Genomic DNA, 23,752 nt, shown 5'->3' with positions numbered 1-23,752 from the left:
CGCACAGAGACAGACACACACACACACGCGCACGCACGCACACAGAGACAGACACACACACACGCGCGCGCACAGAGACAGACACACACACACACACGCACGCACACAGAGACAGACACACACACACACACACACACGCGCGCGCGCACAGAGACAGACACACACACACACACGCTAGCACGCACGCACACAGAGACAGACACACACACACACGCACGCACGCACACAGAGACAGACACACACACACACGCGCGCGCACAGAGACAGATTTTCATTTAGTTTAACTTGATTTTACCAAAATAACTCAAACTGAAATAAAAAATGAATAATTCCCCCCCCCGGGAAATATGAATCTAAACTCTAACAGTAAAACATGTTTCTGTATCTAGTGTCAAAACTGAATTTATTCCTCTTTTATTATAATGAGCCAGTTCCCTCTTAAATAGCTCACTTTACCACATTGTTGCTAATGAGAATCCAGTCACGCTAATACAAAAGATCAGAGTTTGAATCGGAGTCATTAAATCAATGAAACACTAAATTCAGTCTCTCTGTGTGACTGTTGTTCACCCCTGATGTGACCTCACTTAAAGCAGACTCATGTCAGACGCTGTTATTGTTGCTCTGATCTCTCCTGCTTTATCTGTTGTGCTCCAGAGAGTCATCAGTGTGGGATCATGTGAACATTAGTGATCCGTCTTCACTCTAATCTTCATCTCACACACGTTATATCATGATCAGCTCGACACGATTCATCCGTCCATAATCAAACACAAAGTAAATAAAACACAATTAAAAGCAGTTTTTTTGCCTTAACATTTGTCCTCACTCTCAGATAATCAAAGATTAGGATGAGTTTGTTTCTTCATCAGATTTGGAGAAATGTATCACTGCATCAGTGTCTCATCAATGGATGCTCTGCAGTGAATGGGTGCCGTCAGAATGAGAGTCTGATAAAAACATCACAATAATCCACAGCACTCCAGTCCATCAGTTAACATCTGGAGAAGACAAAAGATGAAACAAATCCAGCATTAAGATGTTTTTATCAGACTCTCATTCTGACGGCACCCATTCACTGCAGAGCATCCATTGATGAGACACTGATGCAATGCTACACTTCTCCAAATCTGATGAAGAAACAAACTAATCTTGGATGATAGTGAATTGATTAATCACAACATATTTTTTTATTTTAAAATTTTTAATAACAGTGATTTTGACCTCAAGTAAGGCATTAAACATACTTCTGCAATTTATTCTAAACTGTAGTTTTTGTAATAACCGATCGATTCAGTCATGAAAGCACACAGCGATGCATAGCAAAAGTGTTGTTTTATTGGTCACACATTCATACTTTTATAAAATACTATATATATATAATATTAAAATCAGAGTGAGTTAATTACATGTGCATGATCTTATAAGAGCTCTGCACGGTGGTGATAAATTACTGCGTGGTGTATTGTGATAAAAGCCGGTGATTGGACGTCTGTGTGTGGGATCTTCACGAGGTCCAGAACGAGTAGGACGCGAGGGCCAGCAGAAACGACACCATGAGCACCAGCACCTTCTGTGTCCACACACACGCGTCCAGCTTCTGCTCCAGACAAGAGTTTGTGGCCAGCACACGCATCAGCTGAGGACAGAAGACTCACGCTTTAACAATCAGAGGAACACCGGACATCACTGACAGAGCTCAGACTGAACCGGGGTTACACCACAGCTCAGTTAGGACATTTGTATACACATGCCTTTGAAAGAAACACACATTACTGGAGTGTAGCTCGAGACAAAACAAAGACAATCATATGTTATATAAGAGCATTCAGTGCAAACTGAAACAGCTCAGACTTGCATTTTAGTCTGAGACTAGTCTTAAGTCTTGTCTGTGAGACCGGGGGTTAAAACAGTAACATTTTGCATTTAAGGAAATGTTATTTAAATATGCAAATTAGGCTCATCTAATTAAGTATGCACTCATTTGCATGCATTTCCAGAAGATTTCATACAGCCAGGTTCAGAATTCTTGCTTGATTTTTTTTTTTGAGAGAATTATGGAAACTTTGTTCTACCACGAAGTGTTGAGGTTGTTTTTTTTCTTTCGTTTTTTTAATCTCAACTCTGACTTGTTTTTCCTCACAATTATGAGTTTATATCTCACTGTTCTTAGAACTGCAAGAAAGCAAGAAAGATTTTTTTATTTTATTTTTTATATTCTGTGGCTTAAATAACATTTCCACTATGAAGTTAGGAATCAATTCTTCTACAGACAGGAATAAAACTGTAAAGTTTTAAAGTAAGTGCTGCTGAAGTGGAGAAAGAAACTTGTTTCGAGAAAATGTCCTTTAAGATGTGAATTGTAACACATCTACAGATGCAAATAGAGAAAGAGCATTACATTTACTTCAATTCTCATTTTTTTGTCTTTTTTCTACAATGAAATATAACAGTATTTCTTATTTTTGTTTTAATGGATTTTTTAAAAAATTTTTAAATTTAATAATAATAATAATAATCAATATTGTATTTTAATAGTGAAATATTTTAGAAATTTCTTTAAATGTTTTTATTTACATAAAACATGTAAATAAAAAAGTACAAAATATATATAAATATTTCAGTACATTTTTTTATTTACTTAATTATTATTATCATTATTAATGCTATTACTTTTTAACATTTGAAATCACTTTTTTTCCTAAAAAAAAAAGCCTTTATTTTAAAATAGATATATATATAAAAAAAATCAGAAATGTGAGATCCAATAAAAATTTTTATATTTTTAATTTCATCTTTAGTTATGTCAGAAATATGCTTCTATAATTTATGAAGTGATAAAGAGAAATCCAGAAATGCATTTACCATTTTTTTTTTTTAAGCTGGCTTTATTTAATGTTCAGAAAGTGCAATCAAATAAACACTTTAAAATGCATGTTGAATGTTATCTTGTAGTGTTCCTGTGGCTCAGTGGTAGAGCATTGCGTTAGCAGCGTAAAAGGTCATGGGTTCAGTTCCCAGGGGACACACATACTGGTAAAAGAATGTATATCCTGAAGGCTCTGTAAGTCACTTCTGATAAAAGCATCTGCTAAATGCATGAATGTAATTGTATCTTTCCTCTGGTCTGAGACACCAGTCAAACACTCCTGTTAAACCTCTATCTCATGTGTGTGTGTGTGTGTGTGTGTGTCTCACCGTGCTCTGCAGGTCCTGGTGCTCGCTGCTCGTCGTCACTGATGGACTCTCAGACCAGTTGCTCAGAATAGACTTGGGGCTCTCGAGCAGGTGACAGCGCAGCCTGAGGACACAACGGCTGATTAGAGTCAGATAACACCGCTCCAGCTCCTCTCAAACACTCTTCACATCTCAGAGTCATCCGTCTGAATACTGAAGCGCAGCACTGTGTTCATTCACACACCAGCGGCTCGTCTTCAGGGAACTTACATCTGCGTTTAACTTGTAATGAAGCGATCATCAACAATCCTCTTCTGGCTTTCTGTCCAAATAATATTCAATGGCTTCACATGAAAATTAAGAATCCAAGACATAAATATTTGTAGTGTAACTTTACAGTTATAATAGGAAAAAATAAATAAAAAACTATTTTCTTAAACTTTTTTTACATTGAAGTATTCTTATTAATACTTATTTACATAATACTTATTTTTGTTTTGTAATTATTTTTAATAAAGTTTTTACATTATATTTTTCCTAAATCTTATTTGATGGTAAAATGTAACTAATATTGTTCTAATTTTTATTTTTATTTAATAATAATAAATATAAATAATTCACTAATAATGCGGTTCTTTAATTTTTCTTTAAATATTTTATTTTACACTTAAATTATAACCAGAATATTTATTTATATTTACTTTTGTCATTTTTATATATTCAATAATAATAATAACAACAATAATAATGGGATTATTATATTTTCTCATACCTTTTTTCTTTATTTTTTAAATTTTTATTTTTAATGATTTAATAATATGATTTTATTTTTGATAATATTTTATAGCCATATTGATATATGATGTATGATATATGACTTTGGCCAAATTGTGCCGAAATGATGTTTAACTGCATTATATGAAAAATTGCAATTAAATTTTCCCCCCAAATTGTGCAGCTCTAATTATTTGTATTTATATATGTACATGCATTTGTTAACCTTATAATGTTAACTAATTTTGAGTATTTAATGAGCGCCACATCAAATAAATATCACTGCAATTTTTGTTTTGGAAATCCACATTAATAGTTTTGAATGAAAGACATTGATGAATCCGGATTTGTTTGTGAAAGCATACATATGCAGATGTTGTGCTGTATTTGTGAGCGAGAGCCGGTGTTCCCAGAATGCAGTGTGTGTGAGAGACGTCACCTGTGCTCCATGACTTTAGCTTTAGAAACCTCCTTCCAGAACCGAGCAAGCTCCGAGACACTGGCTCCAGCGCTGCTCTCCATCTCTGCTGCCATCACTAGAAACCTGTCCTGAGGAGACGCCTGGTAGCCTACACACACACACACACACACACACACACACACACACACACACATATATATATATATATATATATATAACACATGCCAAAATACAGGGATTCACAAACCTTTCTGTCAGCCGAAACCCTTAAACGCAAAAAAAAAAAAAAAAAAAAAAAATTGTATATATATATATATATATATATATATATATATAATCTGACCTGAATGGGTCAGAATGATAGATTTAGAATTAGATAGAATTGTAGATTATAACTACATTTCAATTGCATGAACGAAGAAAAAATGTGTTTTTCAAATGATCTTCTTTTATGTTCCATAGTTTATGTTGGGCCATTGTAGCCTAAACATTTGTGAAATAAATGTTTTGTGGAATCAAATAAAATCTTTCGTTCTGAAGCTATAATCTGTAATGTCTACTTGATACGGTCTCATTTAACAAAAATAGCTTCAAAATAATGTTTTGCGGGTATTTTGTCGAATTTAATTTGCAAATCAATTTATCGACATATGTAATTAATTCGATTAAAAATTGTAATCGAACGAAAGTGAGAACAATATATATACATGGGGAGGGTTGTTTGCATTTGCCCTCGTTTCCTTCAGTTTTAAAAAGCTTGAAAAAGCGCCATGCACATTTTACTTTCACTTTCAAATTAGCGCCAATTCAGCGTTGAATCAATTCAATCAACAACAAAATAAAAGTTCTGTGCGTTTGATGCTGTATTAACAACACAAATTAGAATATATGCCTAATAAAATAAATTACTTAGGTTACACGAAGATACACAAAACAAAACACTGTGAAACCAAACAAATAAGAAACATTGAATGTTTATTAACAAAATGAATAAGAAAGCCTGGAGACACGGCATACACCTGGAGGTCAAATAAAATAAAGTCTATCGCAGCAACCGTATGGTCACATGACATGTAAACACACTGTCTTTTCCGATATTTGCAGTAAGTGAGATGTGGCTGCTCTTTACCTCCATGAAGTGAGACCACAATGTCCACGCTGGCTCCGGGCTCACAGCTGCTGTTACTGGGCTTCACACGGTACTTCTCTGGAGCCGTCGTCCGCACCTGAACACACAACACATGATCAGACCACTCCAGCTCCAGCCAATACAACCATCTGTAGAGAGGTATGAGACCGAAAACATGCACACGCGACGTCTGATCAGAAAACATGCACACGCGCCGTCTGATCAGAAAACATGCACACGCGCCGTCAGATCAGAAAACATGCACACGCGCCGTCAGATCAGAAAACATGCACACGCGCCGTCTGATCAGAAAACATGCACACGCGCCGTCAGATCAGAAAACATGCACACGCGCCGTCTGATCAGAAAACATGCACACGCGCCGTCTGATCAGAAAACATGCACACGCGCCGTCAGATCAGAAAACATGCACACGCGCCGTCAGATCAGAAAACATGCACACGCGCCGTCTGATCAGAAAACATGCACACGCACCGTCTGATCAGAAAACATGCACACGCACCGTCTGATCAGAAAACATGCACACGCACCGTCTGATCAGAAAACATGCACACGCGCCGTCAGATCAGAAAACATGCACACGCGCCGTCAGATCAGAAAACATGCACACGCGCCGTCTGATCAGAAAACATGCACACGCGCCGTCTGATCAGAAAACATGCACACGCGCCGTCTGATCAGAAAACATGCACACGCGCCGTCTGATCAGAAAACATGCACACGCGCCGTCTGATCAGAAAACATGCACACGCACCGTCTGATCAGAAAACATGCACACGCACCGTCTGATCAGAAAACATGCACACGCACCGTCTGATCAGAAAACATGCACACGCACCGTCTGATCAGAAAACATGCACACGCACCGTCTGATCAGAAAACATACACACACAGTCGGATCAGAAAAATGGACTTTACAGAATAACATGGAATTTGGGTCAATACACTTTCACTTAAAAGTAGGACTGTAAGAAGCTCAAAGGACTCCACTACAACCAAAGAAGAGAAGAATCGGAGAAAAAATAAAACCTATTTCATATGGCCCTAAAAATATGTTTAGTTAAACTTTTAATAATGGTATGACCTTCATGATTTAAATTGGTCAGAAACTTTTCGATTACTAAAAATTTTACCAGAATTCTGGAGGAAAAAAGAAATCTAGAAAGAAAAAAAAATTCAGAAAATTTTTTTCAAGGCAAAATAATAATAATGATAATGTTTTCAGAAAAAAAAAAAGAAAAAATACAACGGAATTTGGGACAAAAAAACTTTTCATAGGGCTTCTACATTAGGTCTTGGCAAACAACAACAAAAAAAGATGAGGTTGAATATCCGTCACAGATTGCAGCTTTATTCATCATTCCAGTGATCTGCTGACATCTCACCTTAAAGGCCACCTGGTTTTTGGTGACGTTGTTGAGGATGATCAAACACTTCTTCTCTGATTCTTTAGCACCGAATCGGAGCTCTTCTGATGGACTGAAACAACACAACACACGTGTGATTCTCACACACACACACAACCAGATTACCACATCCTGAGACATCACTGAGACACGTTCACACACAGAGAACTGCTGAGCCCAGCACTGTACAGCAGATCATCAATGTGTGTGTGCATATGGGACATAGAGATAACAAAACATATAATCATCTTCAATTTATGCGTGGACTCAGAAATACAGGATTCATCATTTTAATCAGAACCCTTCGTAATAAAGTACATTCATAGTGTTTCACGTTAGAAATAAAGTACAGTAAAAATCTAGTTCACAATGCATGTTTTCACTTTATTTAATTATATTTTTTTGTAACACTCATTTGTTAGCATTAATAAATGCATCAATTAATGTGAACGAACAATGAACCAGTATTATTTGTTTTATTATAGTTTTAAGTAATATTTAGATTTTTTAATAGAATTTATATTTATTTAATATTTGATTTTTAGTGTTATTTTTGTGCAGGCTTACAAAAAACAAACTAAATTCACTCCAATTTAATCTTTATTTAAGTTTTAGTTTCTTATTTCTAGTTAATTAGATTTTTTTTTACTTTATTTATTATTTCCGTTAGCTTCCAAGGCAGTTAAAGTTTTTCATTTAATATTTACTTTATTTTTTTCAAGCCTTTAATTATTTTAATTAATACAATTATTTTAAATACTAACAATATATTAGCATTTATGCACTTTCATTAATGTTCTATTTGTTCATCGTTTTGGTTCACAGTGCATTGATTATGTTAACGAACACAGATTTGATTTTAATAATGTAATGTTGAAATTAAGAAGTTAGCATCTTAGTTCTTAACTAATGTAGTTAAATTAAATACTTTTTATTCATATGCACCAATTTAACACTCATAAACAGCAATATATATTCTGAAAGCATTGTGAGATGAAAACTGACAAATGGAGATTAAACGTTGGGAGATGATGCAAATGAATCATTGTTCCAGAGTTCTGAATCGATTCACTGAATTTCACAGTTTGAACTGAATCACCTAAATGAATCATCACATATTAGTGAACACTCAATATCTCAGCCAGCTCTAATAGGCACATGTATTGTTATTGTATATTTATTTGACATGAATCACGTGCTGCATGAACCGCAGTCGGCCTCAAATGACATCCATCTGTCACAATGTCAGTCATGGCTCCCAGTGGATTGTGGGAAAAGCATCCATTAGAAAGATCAAAGCTGAGGCCTTTCATTTTTAGCATGAACCATTCCTTACAATCATCATCAGGAATTACAACGCACCCAGTAGGAAGAGTTGAACCATCTTGTGCAAAAGGATGAAGGTCTTGGATTTGAACATTTGGCAAGAAAACTGAACAAAAGGAGCTTTGCATGAATGCATTTGTTTGATGCAGCAGCTGAACTATAATTAATGCATGCAGGGAAATAACTGTGCAGCCTTCATTCATGACAGCCAGTTAGAAGAGACATGCTCTACGTTTATTTCCAGACACTTTTTAATGTTCTTGAAAAGTTTATCATGCTATACAAAAAATAAAGACATTTATAATTTGACAAAAGATTTCAATTTCAAACAAATGCTGTTCTGTATGCTGAAAAATAAAATGCATGTTTCCACAGAAATATAATGCAGCACAACGGTTTTCAACATTGATAATAATCAGAAATGTTTCTTGAGCAGCAAATCATCATATCAGAATGATTTCTGAAGAATGTGCATCATAGAAATGAATTACACTATAAATGATATTCACAAAGAAAACAGCTGTTTTAAACTGTATTAATATTTCACAATTTTAACTGTATTTTTGATCAAATAAATGCAGCCTTGCTGAGCAGAAGAGACTTCTTTCAAAAGCACACCAATTAATTATTTTGACCAGTAACTGTATTTATACCATATAGTTGTATAATGTGTTTTTGCGATTACATGAACAAACACTATTTAATGTAAACTAGTTCAATTCATTTCTGTGAATCAGTTCAAACGGTCAGAGTCAACTCTGATTCAATGATACACCATTACTCAGAAATTTTCATAGAAAAATTGTTTATATTTAGTAAGTATCTGAAGGGAAATATTGCCGTTTATGACTGTGTATTAGTATATTGGTACATATAATTGAAAACTATTTAGTATGATACTTCCTTTAGTGAAAAAGTGTATGTCTTCTTGGCTGTACTTCAGGAGTGCAGTGGTTTACCTGATGTCCAGTAATGTGCCCTTGAATGTGGTGGTAGGTTTTCTAGCTCCTCTCAGTCGTCCAGGTTCTCCTCGGTCCAGATCTTCAGACTTCTGACCGTCTTCATGGAAATTCACCTGCAAAACACATTTCAGATCATCATGATGCTGTTAGGATTTTTATAATGGAAAAGCATGATATCAGGTGTGATTGTGTGCTCACAAACCCATTCAAACGCTCTAATATCAGCAAACTGATGCATGCAGGGCACACTGAATGTTGCTGCACAACAATTAACTTATTTTAAGATTAACAACATGCATGATAAAAAAATTAAATAAATGCAATAAATGGGAAAGCACTGCATCAGGTCCGATTTTGTGTTATAAATACTGTAAAGTATAGAACGAATGTCGCGTGAATGTTGCATAAACATCGCTGCTCAAAAAAGGAGATATTTTCAGATTGACAACCTGTATGACAAATGAATGGCAATGAACTGGAAAGAACAACATCAGGTCTGATTTGGTGCTCACAAACTTGTTTAAATGCTCCAAAATCAATGAACTGATAAATGCAGCGTAGAAGGAAAGTTGCGTGAACGTTGTATGAATGTTCCTGAACAAAAATGGAGATTTCTACGATTTTCAAGAACCTGTATGACAAATGATTGCAAAAAAAATGGGAAAGTACAACATTAGGCATCATTCTGGGGTTATTAACCAGTTAAAATGCTCCAATATAGACAAGCGGATACCACACAGCATAGAAAGAACGTGGCATGAACGTTGCAGCGGAAAAATATGAATAATAATGACATTTTTAAAGATTTATCAACCTGTAGGATAAAATATATTGCAACAAAGAACAGAATTAGAACTGTCAAAGGGTTTTTGAAGATGATAAAACCAAAAGGACTTTGTTTTTTTTTCAATGAGAATTGGCTATTTTATGGTGACTGAAATGCAACTAAGTCAAGCAGGCTTCAACTATATAGAAATTAGCAGCAGCCAATGGGAAAAAATGGCATCAAAAATGGGAAAGAAAGTCAGAACAAAGAGTCACTGTGAACTTGAGCCCTCAACACATGAATAAACACTGAAATCATCAGGTTGGGATTTCCCATTTTAACCAAAGCAGGAACTTTTATCCACTTCATTCAGTGGCAAGCCGCCAGACGCACTGGAGAACTGCTGAACACATGCTTGCTTTGTGCAGAAGTGGAAGCAAAGTTGAAGCGAAAGTCTGGCGCAAACGCACACGTGCTGAAAATGAAGGAGAGGATGTGGGTCAGGGGTCAAGGTCAAAGGTCACGGCGACATTGGCCGCTACAATCGAACAGAAGCTGCGTGTTAATTAATGTGCTCATTAAACTCAAGAGGCAGGTTTGAAATGTTCTGGACTTTATTCACAGTTTTGACTGGAAATGTCAATTGAACAGCTGAAAAAAATCACAGTTTTGAACCAGATTACATGAAATGTCCTTCACATTTGATTACATTTAACATTACGTCAGTCAATCATTAGTGTCTATTCATTAGTTAATTGAGCATTTGTGATTAAACAAATTACATTGTATTATATATCCATCATTAAAAGCATACAGTAATGAATCACAGTCCACGTTGTTAATAACATTGTTATTCAAAATCAAATGATTAGATTTTAAATGGGGAAATGTAAATGTGGAAAAATTTCATTTTGATGGAGCGTTAGAGTAAAACAAACCATTCAACAGTGGGTCTAAATAACTCAAGAGTGTTATAAATGGTGTAAAGGTCGTAATGCTGATATTGAAAACAATCATATGACAGTGGTCTACATTAGTTCCTCTATACGCTCTCGGGACTACTACACACTAGAAGAAGAAGGAGAAGAAGAAGCAGCTGAGGTTGTGCATTACACCAAATCGGATCAGCCTGAAACCAGTCGTGTTCTGAAAGAGTTAAAGTCATGCAAACCCCAGCCTTTCTTCTTTACTGCCTTGGAATCAATGGATTCACTAGAGATCTATAAATCTCAGGAAATTGACCAATTCTGGCTCTTTAAAGAAATAGTTCACCTAAAATTTTAAATTAGTCGTGCTCACTCTCATGTCATCAGAGATTAGGATGTGTTTGTTTCTTCATCAGATTTGTAGAAATGCAGCATTGCATCAGTGTCTCATCAATGGATGCTCTGCAGTGAATGGGTGCCGTCAGAATGAGAGTCTGATAAAAACATCACAATAATCCACAGCACTCCAGTCCATCAGTTAACATCTGGAGAAGACGAAAGATGAAACAAATCCAGCATTAAGATGTTTTTAACTCAAATACCTCTATAAGTCTATAATCCACAATAACAGATTTCTCTCCTGTTTCAGACCAGAACACTTTTTCACTGGAGGAAGTTTTATTATGGATTATAGACATCTTAATGCTGGATTAGTTTCATCTTTTGTCTTCTCCTGATGGACTGGAGTGCTGTGGATTATTGTGATGTTTTTATCAGCTGTTTGGACTCTCATTCTGACGGCACCCATCCATTGATGAGACACTGATGCAGTGCTACATTTCTCCAAATCAGATGAAGAAACAAACTCATCTACATCTTTATTCTTTTAGTACTTTTGAACTGAAGTACAACTCATGAAATTAGATCTTTGCTTAATGTATCTTTAACTATGTGATATTATGACATAATAATGGATTCAATCTTTTTAACAACTGGTTTTCTTTCAATCAACAGAAGTTTTGGATTTCTTTTTAGAACTGGCTGATAATAAACCATATTAATCTGATTTTATGCACCTCAGTTTTAGAGTGAAAAAAAAAAACGTATTTGTGGATTTTTTTGTTTTTTGGCTCAGAAATGGAGTTCAGATCAGTGAGGCCTACGATTAATAAGTTCCAGAAAGAAACACAACCTGTGCTAATTGAATTGAAGTTGACAAAAAGATTGAATACAATATTTGGGTAACCTGCTGAGGTGGAGCCAATCAAAATCAAGTGCGGAGAAAAGCAATTATTTGGTGATAACTTTGTATAATGATAGTTTTATAATCAATTATTTGTAGGCCAATCCTTTTTTGACCAGGAAATACCAAACGTGTGACAAGGAGGGAAAAATCTATTTGAGCAAAGTCAGAAAGTTTAATTCTGATTTTTAGATAAAAGAAAATCCCGTCCAGGTCAAAATGACCCAACATCAGACTCAAATCTCATATAAAACCACTTATTTAGATTCAGTAGCGATGCAGGAAACACTCAGCATTTTTGTACTGTTTATCTAAACACACTTGAGGAATGCAGAAGCTCAAGAACTGGTTCTAGATTCCCAACAACAGTAATCTCTAGTGTGTAAGAGTCCAGAGGAGTTTGACACAATGACAACACAAAGATAATAATCAAATAAAACTGCTAATATAACGTCTTCATTTACACCCCGTAACCAGACGGTGATTTGTTAAAAATATCAACCAAATATGCATTAAAATCATATGAAATGCCACTGAAACTGGGAATCTAGATGAAGCGTGTCGTTCGGTGCTGTTGAAATGGAATGGACACATGGGATGGATCTGGTTTGGCTCTGGAAACCGCAGGCACTTGAGGATGTAGAAACCTCTTACAATGTCTTACCAGTCCTTGTTTCAAGACAGACAGACAGAGAGGGACATGAGAAAAACATGCACGAGAAAAACCGAGCGCAACTTTGAGTTTCTTTCCCCGTTCATTTTCTCCACAGGACTTGAGAAGATTCGAGATGAATCAAATAAACCAAATGAATCACATTGAAAAACTCTGATTTGAATCAGTTGCTCTGTGGAGAACGAATGGGATTTTTACTCAACTCGCGCTCGATGGTGACCGAACATTGGAAAAGGATCTCAGGATCCCAAATGAAAGCTTACAAGCGCTTCATCTCATGCCAAATCAATCTAGAACCTGGAAGCTCATGCTGAGCGTTTGAGAGTCACGTGATGAATCAGAGCGAACAATGAGACGCTCGTGAGTTCATCAACAGAATTAGCATATCTAACATCGATCAACACAAACACTGCCAGATCACAAGACTGTGAAACGTCTGATTAGTTGATGAGATCAGAGAGACAATGACCCTCAACAGCACAATGAAGGTTAAAATCAATGACAGGGAGAAATGGTGCATTGGAAGTCTAGCGGAAATACAACATATAGAAATATATACATATATATTATCTTAGTTAACTATAATAATCCTGTTGGGAATATCGTGGTGATTTTAATCTGAGCATTAAATTTCCTAAAGATTGTTGATTGTTTTATGAGTACATTGTACAAAAGTTTTAAATAAAACAAAGATTACTGGACTATGTTTTACAAAGAAAATAAATTATTTTTGATGCTACTAATCTAAAATACTACTTACATTATTTTCACAAATAATTACAAAATAAATCTTTAATCAAATTTACAATGAAAGAGTGTTCAAACAGATGTTTATTATTTTATATTTCAGTTTTAGTTGCAGTTATTGTATTACATTGTTACATTAAACAAAATCGAGAAATGTTGCCTTGGTGAACTAGCTGAAATTTGTTTTTGTTTTTTAAATATTTTTTATATTTTATTTTTTATTTTTTTATTTTTTTTATAAATAAAACAAAGATTACTGGACTATGTCTAACAAATAATTATAAAATAAAACTTGCATCAAATTTGTGGTGTTCAAACAGACATTTATAATTTTTTATTTCAGTTTTAGTTGTAGTTATTTTATTACAAGGTTAAAAATTCTACTAAAAAAAATCACGTTTAAAATAAATGTGTTAATTGCCACAAGTATTTTCGCAAGTATTTACAAAATGAATATACACATTTTTCAGTGCGTGAAAGTGTTCAGACAGATTTAGTTTTAATAGCGTCTCTCATTTCAATTTCATTAGAAAAGTTGTGTTGGCAAGTTTGATTCATTTCTGTGAATCAGTTCAAACGGTCTGCTTCAGTGAATCAGTAAAATATATGAAATGATTCCTTTGCATCATCATGCAGAAATGTTCACTGAACTCTCTTGTTCTTTATGTTTTAGTAAATATACTAAATACCCTTGTTTACATTCATCAAATTTTTGTTTATGTTAGAATTCTTCTGGAAATATCGTCCAGCTCTAGTCTTTGCTAGAACTCTATTCACCTGATGTTACCCTGATCACATAATGATTATCATCTCACTAATAAAGAAGCCAAAAGAGAGCAAGAGAGATGACAGGGAAAGAGGAGCTTCAGTATAAAAGTCTCGGTCATATCACTACAGCAAAAGCTTTGAGGTGCAGCATCAGCATGCTTTGATTTCAAATCACAGTGGTCAAAGAACATTGATTCAGAAGCTCAGATGCATAGTCAAAAGTAAAATAATTATTGACAAACTGAAATGATTCCAAAGTAAGAAATGAATCATTGTTGGAAACCAAGATTGTGCAGTAACTCAAGTAACAGGTGTTGAGGAGTTAATCTCGCCACAACGATCAAGAACATGTCTGGGTCACATTTCAAAATCAAAAGAAAAAAAAATTATATTTTGCATTGGGAAAATTAAGTATTTTCAGGGTCACTCATATTTTTGCACTATTTTCATGAGAATTAACTCTCTAAAGTCTGACATATGAAATAACAGTCAGAAAAATTGTTTTTTCTTTTTTTTGGCAATGCAATCCAGTGCCGATTGGGAAATACGTTTATTACGCTTATAGTGTACAATTACACTAAAGGAGCTTTTCCTTGATATATATTTAACAAATAAATCAACTATCAATCAGATGACAGAAGGCTTGGAGTAGACTGTGTGCAACAGGTTTATCAGAAACGTTTGATCATGTTGATCATTTGGAGGCCTTAGAAACTTTTAGGCTTTATGGGTTTAAAGACATTTTCTTGTCTAATTCTAATAACTGGGATTCAAAAAAATGCACTGTAAAAGATTTAGCAAAATATAACTTTTTTTGATTTTTGGGGAAATGTGACCTGGATTTGTGAAAAAGGAAACACAGATTAGACAGAACGCAGCGTATGAACAAGAAGAAATGTGGTATACCTTCTTGGGGGTTTTGATTGATAGCTCTGAATTGAAACTGGATTCGAGAGTCTCTTTGGACTCAGATTCGATATCTTTGATGTCACTCTCATCTTCGCTGACGATTGGACCATTTTCACAGATTGGGGACTGGAAATCATCGTCCGGCAGAGGCGGATAACTGTATTTAAATTGGTCCTGTCAAGAAAAAACAAAAGAATATTAACAAATCTTTGCAATCATGCAATTTATTATATTTTTGTTCTGTATTACATTTATTACCTCAAAAATCAGAATTACATTGAAACATATAGCACAACTAAGCTCTTTAAACCACATCATCAACATAAAATGCTGTGAGATACTAAGTCATGCTTATGTTGCCAGGCAAGATTTATCTTTCTAAATTCAAAAGTTACGATTATACAAAGTCATTTGCCATTTGTGCTGATGGTGGCGCTAGAGGGTTTTAGGCAGATACTCTAAATTTGGTGTGCTTTATGTTTAGACCCTTAGCAATAAATGTGCCAAATTTCACACCATTTCTCCATGTGGCTCTTGGGGTTTCAACATTAGAAATAGCTTAATTCACAATCAATTTTGTAGTTAAAATCATACAAAAAGCTTAATTTGAACTGATGGTGATGCTACATCAATTTAGACAAAGACCCTAAAATTAGAGAGACTAAAGTTCAGACCCTTTGCAAGAAATGTGCCAAATTTCATGATGTTCTTCGAAACAGGGTTTCAACACAACACATATTGCTGATGATGCAACATAAAGCTCAAAGAAATCAAGCATTAAAATAGAAGCATCCCTTAACTGGTGTACAGAAATCAAATGATAATAACTTCCATTCCATTTTCATTTAAATATATTTGATTAAAGTACATCTATTATTTAAACTTCAAGCCACATTTAATTAAGATCAAGTAACTCTTAATTGTCTGTACCGTTCCTCCCATGTGTGGTGGAAGGTGCTCGGGGCCGACATATGTCTGGATGTCACTCTTGGTGACAAACTTGAGCTTACTGATAGCTTCGGGGCCCAGCCACGTCTTCACTATCTTCCAGGCAGCTGCCACACACAAGAAAAGATGATGACAAATAAACTGCTGGACCAGACATCATTACAAAGATCTGTTTAGATTCTCCTGAGCCAATCTCAACTTACCATTCATGATCCAAGGCATCTCGTACATGATCATTTTGGCTGAACAACAAAACAAAGATGTTTCAACAAAGATGTGAAATACATTTCTATAATACAATGATTCCCAAACGTTTTGTCAGCCAAACGCCTCGGAGCTTAAATATTTACTTGAAGTCTGAGATCTTAAATTAATATTTCTAGAATTCATGTGCATGTACACAGTTCTCTGATGTCATAAATAATACAATGTCACCTTTATTTTTTGTTTTGTTGATTTATTTTAATTGGCTTTTCAAAAAGTTTGAGAATCCTGCTATAATACAAGGTTTAAAAAACTGAATATACTCACAAAGAAACTTTGGATAGTACACTTTGAAGCAGTTAATAATATACTTCACAAAGTCCATGTCCTAGAAGAGACAAACATGGGAAAGAAATCTAAATTGCTAGAATTCATAAAACTGGATGATATGAGGAAGTATATACTGTGAGACAGTAAAAACATCAGCTGTTAGGAGGTTTCACTATACCATTTATACCACAGAAAATTTGCCTGGCTAGACGTTGGCAAGACTCCTTTGTTATTTTCATGTGAAATTAAAAAAAGACTGGAACAAAAAACATTTTGGGGTTCATTTAAGTTCTAAATAAAATAACTTAAAGGCTTTTCATTTGTACAGCATTTTATTTGCATGGATTACATAAAAATATACCTTACAACCAAAGTATTTCATATATAAAGATTATTATTTTTTTAATTTAGTTTAGTTGTTTAGAATGTTTGAATGTATGTCACTTTACTGACCCACTTCAAGACTAAACCGTTGCCTCAAGTTCATCTGTAAAGCTGCTGTAAATCCATTGGTTAACTAACTGTTAAAGCTCACCAATGGGTGTCAAATTTAACAGTACACAAGACAAGACTGCTGAACCAGCACTTCATGCCCACACATACTGATCAGCCTGAACACTACTAGACTGTACTACAACTGGTTAATCATTCAATTGTGCAATTCTTTACTGAACGCCCAAGTAACCTTTAGCTTAATTTACTGTTGACACTTACATTTGCTCTCCAGATTGACTCCTGGGAGCAACAACAGTACTTTTCAATGAAAGTTTGTTACAAGAAAACAATATTTATTTGAAAACCTAGAATTCCTGACATGGTCACTGTTGTAAATGGAGGAGAACAAACAAGGTTTTACTGTGTTTATCTGAAGATATTCCCCAATAATTATTCATAAAGTGAAATGTATACAGGAGCTGTAATCACAATTTGCACTTTAACCCATGAAATCAGCAGATTTAGGTAGCCAGATATGATTTTCTAGAGGTTTCTATAGTTATAAGTTTCTGAGTCATATATTGAGCTGATGGTGGCGCTAGAAGGTTTTAAGGCAGAGATCCTAAAATTGGTGCAATTAATGTTTAAACCCTTTGCAATAAATGTGCCAAATTTCATAAAATTCCTCCAAACCATTATTGGGATTTCAACATAACATTCACTGCTTGGCTCCTAATAAATCACTACAGATACAGATACAGATATATATATATATATATATATATATATATTTATATAAATAAAGGGACTCATGTTAACTTTTAAACAGAAATCAAATTATTAAACCTCAAAATCATTCTATTTAAATTCAAATATATCCGATCAAAGCACATCTCCACAGTAAAGACACCTTACTTGACTGTCCTTCATTTTATAAACCCGAACGACCAATTTACAGTCATATAAGATAAGCATTAAAGAGAGCAAATTAAAGCACACTCTAATTCCTCCACATAAAACTGGCATTAGGTTTGATTAGGCTGAGGCTTTGGCCTTCCGGCAGCATTAAACTCCTTGAATTTCTTCTGTAGAAACATGAGACGAGGAGATTGCAGTTTGAGGGGAAATTCTTTCGGATTAAGTGAGCGAGTTGGATTGACCAAAGGGATTTAAAGGCCACGTAAATCTGCAAAGTGTTAAACCAGTGAGCGGCGTCTGTCCCTCTGCACCTTCGACTCAAACAGCTAATGACCTTAAAATATCTGCCATAGGGACAATAATGGCCCAAGACTAATCAGAACAAACGCACTCTGGTGACCTTGAAAGAAAAATACTAAAACTAATGAAAAAATATATATATATTTACTGTATACATATACTGTTGTGCTCATAAGTTTACATACCCCTTGCAGAATGTGCAAAATGTTTCTAATTGAAACAAAATAAGAGGGATCATGAAAATTGCATGTTATTTTTTATTTAGTGCTGTCCCGAGTAAGCTATTTTACATAACAGATGTTTACATATACTCCACAAGACAAAATAATAACTGAATTTATAAAATGACCCGTCTCTAAATCCATTGTGTGGCCTTCTTGAACATCAGTAAGTTTTCACTGAGTCCCTCAGTTGTCCTCAGTGTTAAAAGATTTCGAAATCATATAGTCAATGTTGGAAAGGGTTCAAATATGCAGAAGGTGCTGGAAAACCAACCAAAAACTGTGCAGGAGCTGGGGATTTTTCTGAAGAACAGCAGGCAGTTGAACTGTTTAGGACCAATGCAGGACTCATGAACAACTATCACTAAATATAAAAACAGTCATGGATCATCCAGCAAATTACATAGTATTAAGATTCAAGGGTATGTAAACTTTTGAATGGAGTCATTTTTATAAATTCAGTTCTTATTTTGTCTCGTGGAGCTTTTTCAGGACAGCACTAAATAAAACATTTTGCACATTCTGCAAGGGGTATGAAAACTTATGAGCACAACTGGGTGCATATATATATATATATATATATATATATATATATATATATACACACTACACATATAAAATAATTTGTTTAATATATTAATATGCATAGAATGTTATATAAGATATTTATAATCAACCCAGTGAATAAAATGCATCCAAAAGAGATGAAGTGCCTTTAATTTAATTATTAAAGTAGTAAGTATAATTGGTACAGCAGAATCACAGTTTGACATTTATATTATCATACAATATCAGCCGTTGATTATATGGCATTGTCAACCAGTTGAAATGTTTTAGAACGATCTTGAGCAACATTTCTAAGCGTGCAGAGTAAAGCAAAGAGCTTACTATATTACTGAGTCCAGACTCAGACATGTCGAACACGACCGTCAGCGGCATCCCAGGCTCACGTTTGGCGTAGCGCTCCAACCAGAAGGCCACATACCGCTTCTTATCCAATATCATCTTGGCATCTTTAATGTGCAGCTTCACTCTGAACCAGACTGCATTTGAAACACACAGACAGAGAGAGTTTCAGATGGATATCATTTACTGATTCTTCAGGGGAAATTCAGTGCAAGCAAGAAAATCACTATAGCATAGTACTGTACTTCATTTAGACTAGAATTTAAGGATAATACAGCTAAAGAATTAGTTTTGAGCATCTCTGTTTACAGTAAATCACATTGTGCTGAGAGTTTAACATACATTTGGGAATGCAAGGTATGCCAGTTAAGCTTTATTTTCACATTTGCATAATATCCAACATTTCTCAAGACAGATAATAACAGAATTTCACTGGATTTAGCATGTGTTTGAAATCCTGCTGTGAAAGAAACTGCAGTTTTCCAGCAAAAAATTACTATATTAAAAGATTACTAAATAAATATAAGTAAACTTAAATAAATATACCATTACTATCCAAATTATAAACTATATCAAATAATTTAATTATTAAATAAATACATTATATAAATTACATGTTGCAGTGCATTTGTTTTAAAATAGTAATATTAATGTATTGAGGTAATAATAATATTGCTATTATTATATATGTATATAAATATTATTTATTAAATATATTGAGATCAAATAAATAAATTGATAAAGTAACGGATCAAAAAAAAAAAAATATATATATATATATAATTATTAATAATTATTATAATATATCATAAAATATTTATTAATATTGTTTTTATATTAAAAATGTACTTCTATTGATGTATTTGTTTTCTGATCTGGTTTAAAAAGTTTTTTTTTTTTTTTTTTTTTTTTTTTTTTAAAGTTTCTTTCCAATTAGAGGAACAGTTATTTCAAACAAAGTCACTGTAGTTGAGTAGAGTATACTAAAATTTTGGGTAAATGTTTCCATAATCAAGGCATGTTTCCACACATCTTTTACTAAATTAGCACTATTTAAAAGCATATATAATATTTCTATTGAAATACACATAGTTTTTAACATCTGAACTCCACCTACAGAGTTTGTTTCCTTCTTTGTCGTATCCATGAAGGAAAACTGCTCCGCTCTCAAACATCCATCTGGGAATACTGCTCTCGGTGAGGTCTACAGGAAGAAGAAAACAAAAATAAAATAGCACTCATTCATCACATTTTCTTCCTGAATCATCACAACAGTATCAGGTTGCAACTCTGTGAACGATCGTCACACTTTCCTTCAGAACCTGATGACACATTTGATAAGAGAAGCTCAGCACTGACTCGGTTTGCTTACTGTTTAAAAGCTCTTCTGTTGAACACATCAGCTGAAATGATTGAATTAACACACTGAAGCTTGTAAGGATGAAGCACAGACAAGAGGAGGATTATAACAACATGCAATAAAGCTCTTCGTTAGAAAGAAAAGCTCAGGAATCATTTCTCTGGAACACAAAGCTTCTTTCTTATAAACAGCTATGATCAGTCAATGAAAGCTTTAAATCTTTAGTACTGTAAAACGCCGACGGAGAACATAGAAATGATCCACTATTTACTCATGACCATGCTGTGATCCAAAAAATAAATAAATAAATAATAAATATAAACCAGTAATACAGGACCAAATAATTACAGCTTCAATACTTAACTTTGATCATTAACTGCATCGTCTAATCGTTTAAAAAGTGTAATTTTTCAAGAACATGCCCGGGTCATAATTCAAAAATACATTTTATGCTGATTTGAATACATTTAATACATACAATATTTTTACTGCAATGCGAAAAAAAACTGTACTAAATAAAAAAAAAAAATTTAAAATGGCTTTTTTTTACTGTAATACAGTAAAAATGTACCATAGTAATGACAATCACAGTTGAGAATAATGGTGATAAAAATTATTACTTTTTTGGTCAAAAGGTTATAATAATTTTTACTATAATATGGTAAAAATTGTACTACGGTAATGAAAATCACTCTTGAGAACAATGAAGATTTTTGCTTATTTTAAAAAAATACTACTTTTTTTCAAAAAGTTATAATTTTTACTGTAATATGGTAAAAATTGTATTACAGTAAGAAATGACAGTTGAGAATAACAGTGATTTTTTTCTTATTTAAAAAAATTTTTAAATGTTACCATTTTATTGTAATATGGTAAAAAAAAAAACATTTTTTTTAATTATTAAAAAAGTTATTATTATTTTTTTTTTTTTTTTTTTTTTTTTTTTTTTTACAAAAATAAAGTTTTAACATTTGTCCAGATAAATGAATGAGAACTCTTGGGTGAAAAGCAAAAAAAAAAAAATCCTATGATAGTCCTAAAACAAGTTTCATTTTCTTTTTGGCACATGTGACCTAGTCATGTTTTCCCCAGATCTATGGTACAGCGGTTTGATATGCATGTGAGTAACTTCCTCATTTCAGTCTCTTCTGGGAACAAGCTCAAGCATCAAGGCCACATACTGTACATACGCACCATTCAGGGTAAACTCTTTCCTCCACTGTAAGCTCTCGTCGATCATCTTTAAGGTGTCTTCCACAACAAACTGTCTCCATGTGAGGTAGCCTTCAACCAGAGCGTCATCTTTGAAGAGTCTCTCCACGTCTCTGCTGTCATATTTGTCTTGGGACTCTGCGAGATTGTTAATAAACGCAATGCAGGGTTTGAATTAGAGACAGACTAACAATAATAGTTCTCGTAATAACTGTCAGTTCCAACATCTTTTCATAACATACAGTATATGCATAAGTATATATTTTTTATTTGTGTGTGTGTGTGTATATATATATATATATATAAGTATGTGCTGTCAATCGATTAATCGAATCCAAAATAAGTTTTTGTATACATAATGTGTACACTAAATATATTCATATATATATATATTTAGACACACATGCATGTATATATTTCAGATTTTTTTAATATGAAATATGTATATATAATATAAATGATATGAATATAAATATATTTAAATACATGTACATTTTTTCTAAATATTTACTGTATGTGTGTATATTTATACAGACATAATACATATACAAAGTACACACATATATATTGCACAAGTATATATTTTATATTTGCGTGTGTGTGTGTGTATATATATATATGTATGCGCTGTCAATCGATTAATTAAGTTTTTCTGTACATAATGTTTACTGTTTATATATATATATATATATATATATATATATATATACACGCATACATATATTTCAGAAAAATATGTTGTTTATATATGAAATATATTTATATATAAATATATATTAATATAAATATGTGAACATATACATATATATATATAGATATATATAAATTACATATATTGTGTAAACATAAACTTTTATTTTGGATACGATTAATCGTTTGACAGCGCTAACATATAAGTATCAGGAAATAATTAAAAGCAGTATATGAGAGTGGGATTTCAAACTCAGTCCAGGAAAATATCATAAAACCATTTATACACAGACTGTAAGGCTAAACTATGCACTTACTGCTATTTACTTATTTTAAAACAGCAAAAAACAACCTGATTATTAAAACATGAATTGTGAAGGTTTTCTGACAGCTGTGATCTCAAATATTAAACATCAGCTGTCGTAATGTACCTTCACACGATCCATAAAAGTCTTAAGTCACTGTTGATGCTCTAATATTTAATATTATCGTTCAATTATGGGATGAGAATGAATGTTATCATGAAGATCACAACATTTGTGAACTTAGCGTAACGTTACTGCTAACTCACCTCCAACATACTCGCTTTTAAACCTCTGCCGCGTTTCTTCGATCTTGCTCTCGATTTCCTTGTGGAGAGCGAAAAATAGTAATTATGAATCCATTTCAAATGAGAATATAGCATGTAACGCTTCTTTTGTTCAGCGGTCTGATTACCTGCTCTGATTCCGCCTGTCCTGCCTCCGCCATGATAGAGCACACTGTGAGCCAGCAGTGGCGCGATCAACAATGGAGCCGACCGCACACTCCGTGAAACTGAGCACATGATGACGCCCATGTTGGCTCTGACATGTCAAACAAACCTTTGAACGCGCTCTCACTGCGAGATAAAGTTCCTCTGATACGCTCTGGCAATTGTAAGCAAATAACTGCATCATGTGCAGAGTCTAAAAGCAGTGATATCTTCTCACAAGATCGCG

General features: G+C 33.8%; 1 protein-coding gene across 2 annotated transcripts; it reads right to left on the bottom strand.

Annotated features, from left to right (window-relative positions):
• Positions 1-1,316: 1,316 nt before the first annotated feature.
• mospd2 (motile sperm domain containing 2) lies at positions 1,317-23,673 on the bottom strand. 2 transcript variants are annotated; one of them, XM_059500708.1, is made up of 15 exons: positions 23,490-23,673; positions 23,344-23,401; positions 22,065-22,220; positions 20,628-20,714; positions 19,493-19,647; positions 16,728-16,788; positions 16,400-16,438; positions 16,179-16,303; positions 15,246-15,422; positions 9,214-9,329; positions 6,908-7,001; positions 5,502-5,598; positions 4,391-4,520; positions 3,199-3,301; positions 1,317-1,639 (listed from the first exon to the last, which is right to left on the bottom strand). In XM_059500708.1, exons 1-15 carry the CDS (start codon positions 23,520-23,522, stop codon positions 1,508-1,510), a joined length of 1,563 nt encoding a protein of 520 aa, XP_059356691.1. In that variant the 5' UTR covers positions 23,523-23,673; the 3' UTR covers positions 1,317-1,507. The 2 variants fall into 2 exon arrangements, with proteins under 2 accessions (XP_059356691.1, XP_059356692.1); XM_059500709.1 differs by having other exon boundaries at positions 15,348-15,422.
• Positions 23,674-23,752: the final 79 nt, after the last annotated feature.

The sequence above is a fragment of the Carassius carassius genome, chromosome 19 (assembly GCF_963082965.1).
Source record: "Carassius carassius chromosome 19, fCarCar2.1, whole genome shotgun sequence".
Lineage (NCBI taxonomy): Eukaryota > Metazoa > Chordata > Actinopteri > Cypriniformes > Cyprinidae > Carassius > Carassius carassius.
The sequence above is the reverse complement of the archived record's forward strand: the minus strand, read 5'-3'. Positions and strand labels throughout refer to the sequence as shown.

Excerpts from the sequence above, each read along its gene's own strand:
- mospd2 (XM_059500708.1), bottom strand. The coding sequence starts at position 23,522 with ATGGCGGAGGCAGGACAGGCGGAATCAGAGCAG. Across the intron at positions 23,402-23,489 it reads GACAGGCGGAATCAGAGCAG|GAAATCGAGAGCAAGATCGA; the intron begins GTAATCAGACCG and ends GCTCTCCACAAG. Across the intron at positions 15,423-16,178 it reads CACCACACATGGGAGGAACG|GACCAATTTAAATACAGTTA; the intron begins GTACAGACAATT and ends TTTTCTTGACAG.